Source organism: Etheostoma spectabile, chromosome 3 (assembly GCF_008692095.1).
Source record: "Etheostoma spectabile isolate EspeVRDwgs_2016 chromosome 3, UIUC_Espe_1.0, whole genome shotgun sequence".
NCBI lineage: Eukaryota > Metazoa > Chordata > Actinopteri > Perciformes > Percidae > Etheostoma > Etheostoma spectabile.
This window is the reverse complement of record NC_045735.1, coordinates 7288242-7294810: the sequence shown is the minus strand read 5'-3', so window position 1 is coordinate 7294810 and position 6569 is coordinate 7288242. Positions and strand designations below refer to the sequence as shown.

The 6569-nt window shown below is 41.1% G+C and overlaps 1 protein-coding gene across 4 annotated transcripts in view; it reads right to left on the bottom strand.

Moving 5' to 3' along the window:
* numbl (NUMB like endocytic adaptor protein) overlaps positions 1-6569 on the bottom strand; it is a 54575-nt gene that overhangs the window by 4628 nt on the left and 43378 nt on the right. For all 4 annotated transcript variants that reach the window (XM_032503817.1, XM_032503810.1, XM_032503797.1 and 1 more), the window contains exons 5-7: positions 5111-5251; positions 3655-3859; positions 2919-3188 (exon numbers count right to left, since the gene is read on the bottom strand). In XM_032503817.1, the coding sequence (XP_032359708.1) occupies positions 2919-3188; positions 3655-3859; positions 5111-5251 (616 nt within the window). The remainder of the gene's footprint in view (positions 1-2918; positions 3189-3654; positions 3860-5110; positions 5252-6569) is intronic.

Genomic DNA, 6569 nt, shown 5'->3' with positions numbered 1-6569 from the left:
CCACTAAGGTCTATATAAAAGCATCCAAAGAGCACCATGTCATGGGACCTTTAAGACAAACATGGCATTGTGAACAAGCATGTCTACAGGCCAAGCCAAAATGTGTAGTGTTATTTTTTATGTACATTTCAGTGTCGCTCGTGCATTGAGATGACTCAGACAGGTGAATTTGGCTTTATTAGTTTATCCATGTTTATAAACCAGATAAGGCGGCATAATGTTCCTGTCTTGACTTTGGTTTGGACTACAGCTTTAAACCTTTCCTGTACAGACCGCAGCTATAAATACATATATATTCCCTGAATGCTGAGAGACATAGAGAAGATCGGCATATGTATTTTTCTAGTTGTCCTGATAAATGATGGGATAGGCTACTCTGCCTAAGAGGTTTAAATGTTTGGAATGTATTTTTTGCTCTATTTTTCTTTGTTAGTTTCTATTTTTTCTGTCTTTATATTGTGTTTGATTATTGCTAATTGATTTACAGCTAAATATGGTTTGTCATGGGATTGTTCACAACATTCATGTGAATTTGACCATGTGACTACTGGCCAAATTACTGTACTGAAGTATAGATTTGAGGTACTTGTACTTTATTTAATTTCACGCTATTTTCTACTTCTACTCCGCTACATTTCAGAGCGAAATATTGTACTTTTTAATCCACTGCATCAATCTGACAGCTTTAGTTACAAGGTACTTTACAAATTAAGATTTCTGCACACAAGAAGTTTATAACTTATGACGTTTTGTTAAAAAAAAAACACCCAACAATGTTTAGACCTACAATTAAATGATTAGCCAATTAAACACAGTCTTTAACAATTTCCATATATATATTCCAATATAATAAAAGCTTTTTAAACGTTACCCTCTAGAGTGCCTCAGTGTCCTTAAAACCATATCTGATTCCCTGTTTGTGTCCCCTGGTCCCTCCCCTCACAACGAAGGCTTTTGGAGACAGAGGAATGTAGTTTATTCCTCTATTCCCTCCTTCTCTCCTCCACTCCCTCATCCTTCCTGTTCTTGCTGACACCATCCATGCTCTACATGTCCAAAACACTTGACAAAGAGGAGTTTGATGATGAGGTTTTTGACATTGTGGTGAAGTTTTACAACACACACATGCAAAGGAATGAATGTATAGACGAGTGGGATTAAAGTGAAGCAAATGAACATGTTTACCACAGATGGGCCCATTGTGGGACAAACCTTCACAAGAGCAATTTTCTCATACATGTATATCTCTCTCATCTCTGTGCCTTTTGTGGCTACAGGCCTTGAATTATATTGGAGGGCGCAGAGTGCAAGTGCAAGGTCTCTGGTAAAGCTTCCACTGTGTGTGTGTGCATGTGTGTGTGTGTGTGTGTGTGTGTTTCTCCTTCAGTGCAGTGGCAGGTTAAGGGCTGGCAGAGGGCTTGCTGAAGCGCTAACTAGGACAGCTGTTTGACCTCGCAAATCAATACCCACATTGTTCAGAAATCCACAAGGAGTAGAGAGTTTGTGTGTTTGTGTGTGTTTTTTTGTGTGTGTGTGTGTGTGTGTGTGTGTGTGTGTGTGTGTGTGTGTATGTGTCTGAGATAGAGAGTGGTAGAGAGATAGATTAAACACCATGGGAGAATAAGAGACAGAAATGAAAGGGGCGTGAGTGAAATGAGTGAAAGTGGGAGTTGAATGTTGTTTAGTATTCCAGTCAGAGGAGTCCTCCAGTCAACTTTCTCATCTCTCCTAATGACTATAATCAGCCTCGCTACTGAGCGTTCTGATCCTGTGGCAACACACTGTGTTCCCCCTGTGAGGGGTGAGTCAGTTATTATAAATTGTCCTTAGTAAAAAGAGCTTTCAGAGTCACACAGGCCCAGCCATCAGCACTGGCGTTAATATCAATAATAACAGCACTTCACATTACTGCTTTTTATCTTGGTCTGCATTCAATGGAGGACAAGCATGTGTCCCAAATGTGTACTTTCTGTTTGTGTGTAGAGGCAGCAGTAATGTTTCTTGACGTCTTTGAAATACCAAATAACAATATGGGGATTTGAGTTTGCAAAAATACTTGTCATGTTTGTTTTTTTGCATTTGCAACGTAGAGATCTCATCTGATTTCACAGTGAGTATTGGAGAAGCATTTTTGTAATGTGAAGTGTAAATTAAATATGGATCAATAATAATTAATTATAACTAATTTCCGCTAGAAACAAGACCAATGTTAAGGAATGTTAGTTAATGTAATGGCTTAATACTAGCTTTTTTCATCTGCCAGTTTCTTTCCTCAAATAACAAAAAGTGCAAAAAGAATTTTGTGCACATTAATACATCAACAGAGCAATCATTTGCACATAGCCACCAAATCACACGTTATATGTTCAATTAGCATTTGCTTTCATTATGGCAAACATTAGAAAATGTAGCATCCTGTTTATCAAACTTTCAAGACACTACCAGGCAGGCACCAACTCTGTTGCTGTTGAGGGGCGTACGCTGTGCAATTTCTTTTTTGCCCCACCCCAGATTTCATATATATCATTCATCCTGTATATATATTCATAATATTGAATCTGATCTGGCTTGGGTTTTTAGTTAAGTTAAAAAAGTCTCCCCTACATCCTTAAGATAAATTGAAAAATAAAACAATGCATAACCCCTAATCACCCCAGCTCTTTTACATATTTACGTATTTTGAAAGCCAGTTTAACCTAAATGAAAAAAACAAGCAAAGGGGTCATCCAATCACCTGCCAGGTATTTTTTGAAAGTGCTTGCCCTTCTCTGATAGTTCTGTGTCAACACACCATCTAGCGCATCAATTTAGGCCTTCTCACCCTGGTAAACAGCAGTTACCAAGGTCAGGTGGTCAGATGGTCAACAGGTCCCGTCACCAGCATTTGTGAGTGTCACTTCAAGAATTTCTCAACTCACCAGGGTTCTTGTCCTGGAAGTCGGTCTTGCGTTGCAGTGTGGATGGCAGGTCGTTGAGACGGAGTGACAGCTGCCTCTTGAAGGGAGAGTTCTTCTGGCTGAGGGCCGGGAATCCCCGGAACGAGCCTTGGCGCACCAGCTGCTCGATGGGCGCGTGGCGGCGAGGGATTGCGTGAGGCCCGCCAGGCTCCGGCCGCTCCATGGGGGAGGCTGCACCTTCGGGTGGGGAGGCAGTCCCAGGTGGGAGGGCTGGGATGGCAGAAGGTTGGTCTGGAGAAGGAAATGGTACATGATTCTACCTTTAGTTAAATATGTACTTGAGAACTCATTGAGTGGCAGTCCTTATTTACAATGACATCAGGACAAATAACAAAGACAAAAACCACACCACAAAAAGTGACACCATCATAAAAAATAGAAAGACACTAAAACTTTTTGACATGGAACAATTATTAGGTCAATAAATTAGGATAATAAGGATGCAAAAGAAATTACGTAAAGAAAGTTTGTAGGTTAAAATACACATTTCAAAATTGTCCAAAAGGCACAAGTGAGTTGATTTTAATAAAGTACTGATCATTTCTGTTTAAACCTTATTACTGCCATACAGTAATATGCCAGGAATAATTCGAATTTAACCTTTTAAGGGTTAACTCATGTTTCCCCACCGTAAAAGTAGTACTTGGTAGACACATCTGAGTGCAGTATATGTGCACACTTTGAAAGGCCCTCCTACCTTTCTTCTTGTCCTGCAGCTTCTCATCTCTGTCGCTGCTGCTGCTCTGCTGGCAGGAAGGGTTAGTGCGGAAGGAGCCCTCACGCACAAATGAGGTGCGACTGGCATCAAAGGAAGCCGTCACGCCGCACTCCTTCTCCCTGCGCTGCTTCCTCTCCAGACAGGCGGCAAAGGCACAGCCAACTGCATGGCTAAGTCTCTCCCCCTGGTGGAGCAAAAATAAAAGAAAATACAGCTGTGGCAGTGAAGATCGAATTACGGTGCAATGATCCACCTCAAATCGCTTCTGTTGTCAAACGTCAACATGAGTCCATGCACCATGACTCCGACTGTAATTCCAGCATGCCGTTACACATGTATTCCTACTTTCCCACCACCTCTTTAACATCCTTTGCTTTTCTGTCTATAGACAGCCACAGCTGCGATTGGAGAGACAGTTTTGTTTAAGATGAGCACACAGTGTGGTGGAAACAGACACAGACAGAGATGGACAGATAACTCCACAGTCATCAATCTAATCCCCTCTCCTAATCCCGCAGGTCTTTGCTGTGCTCTCCTGCGTCCACATAAATGATCCAAATTAAGCTGAACTGATGAAACCACAACGTACAATGATGGCATTGTTTCTATTGCAGTTGTCTTTAAATTACAACATCCTCATCCAAAGATCATTCAAAAGGAAACACCAGAGGTTAGAAATCATGCTCATGCAGATTGTGCCGTATATATGCGAATATTATGTTGTGAATGTTATGTTGATGCAACTAAATTACGATTACGTAAGTGCCCGCGCTGCCACGCTGGTACATTTTCACGGGAGCTGTATTTCCTTGTACTTTCTTTGTTTTCTTTTACCAATCATTTGCAGTTTAACTTTGCTAAATTCATAAAGGTTTTAAATTCAAATAGTAATTTGAACAACGAAACACACTGGAACAGCCCAATCAATCAAAATAATCTGTTTGGAATGCACCTTATTCTCTACGGCACTATTCCCCTTTAAATACGGATATTTATACTTTATTCTCTTTCCAACCGTATGTATCTAGTAACTAGATATTTATATTTTTCTGTTTTTTGTTTTTTAGACACTATATTTATCACTCTACATGCTCTGAAAACCCATATTGGCATTTAAGCATTTATTTATTTTAATTCATATAAACAATAACTCAACTGTGTTATTAATTGTTTCTGTGCTGTATTCTTTTTAAGCTGTGAACTTTGCACATAATTTCATACTACAATGTACTGTGGTATGACAATAAAGAAAACTTGACTCTTGAATCTTAAATCTTAATTGCTATTGTGGACGCCAATTTATCCCATGTGTAATTTTTTGAGACAGCCCAATAAAAGAAATGCTGAATGAGTGACTGCATGAGATAGTGCAGCTTCTGTAACTAGTATAGAGAAAATCCCTGACGGGTGGATGAAACGTTAATTGTCCCCTCACCGAGTCTTTGAGAGCCATGAAACAATGGCACATCCACCGTCTGGTAGTACCGTCTCTGCAGATGTAGGAGAACGCCTTGTCATAGTTGCGATCAGGGGCGCAGAATGAAACCTTCTCTATGGTCTGGTCTACAATAAGGTCCTGAGAGAGAAACAGAACATGAGACAGAGAGGTCAGAGACAATCAGATTTGACAGCTCACACAATACAGGTAAGTCAATTTAATTGTTTCTGCAGGTAGATTGCATCAAATCCTAACTGACATGGTTTCGTCTTTCTAACAGCAGCTCAACTGACGGCAGGCAGAAAATATAGCGTCAGTGCTGTGCACACCAGCTTGTGGACTGATCCAGTACTTGACACGCTGCTTTCAGCATTAAACCCCTCTCACGCCGACCTATTTACATATCCACCAATGACAGAAAAGAAAGTGACTACAGACTAATGACACTAAACCCTCTTCTCATCTTTGGGATGTTTCCACCACTTGCCCTTCCTTCAGTAAAACGGTTATTTAGCCTGTCTCAGTGTCTATAGTCACAACAGAGGAAATGAAAAGAGGGCCCTTCTCTTTCTCTGTGTACATTAAGGGGCCCCAGGGCGGCTCACCTCTTTGACTCAGAAGAAAGGGAAGAGAGGGAAAATAGGGTTCACACACTCATCCACGCACTTCCTCCCTCTCCTCCAGTGTCGCCGAAAACAAAGCGAGAGGAGAATGAGGAAAGAGGAAGAGGGTGGACGAGGACGGGAAAGGGGGAGAGAAGAAAGAGAAAGAGTTGGAAGAATAACAGTCCATTCATTGTGGGCCAATTAGTGAATGAAGGGGGATGCTGGTACCGAGGTGAAAGGCTGAGCAGAGAGCAATGTGTTTTTTGTGTGCTTCTTCATCACTGGTACTGTTAGGTGCTCTGTGCTACTAGACACACATATTAGCGGTACTTTATTTGTTGGTGTGTTTTCTGTTTTTATGATTCAGTATGCTCATGTAAGCTGTATTTTTTGGATGAAAAGTGAAGGAAGCAAATCTGGTTGTGACTAAAGATGACTCAGATCACGTCCCGAGATCGCTGAAAGGAATAATACCAGGCAGCAGAATGTGACCCAGAGTGTCTCATCTACACAGACAAGTCTCTCTGCCTTGAGCACACAAAAAAGACTTAACCATTTCTTTCTGTTCATGCGTTATAAAGGTCATGTGCAGCTGCTGTCTCACACATACAAATACAGTACATACACTGATGGTGGGAAAGTGTCTGAATAGTGGTTGTGTGGGTGTCATTAGGTGCCCTTGCTGATACATCGACGGAGGCTTAGCTGATGATGAAAGGTGATGAAGAGGCGAGAAAGAAAGGAGGACTGTAAGGGTTGTCACTGCTGGGTTTCTAATCAAATCTTAATTTGTTGAAGCTTTTGACAGCACATCCCTGACTGACTGACTGTCTGTCTGTCTGTCTGTCTGT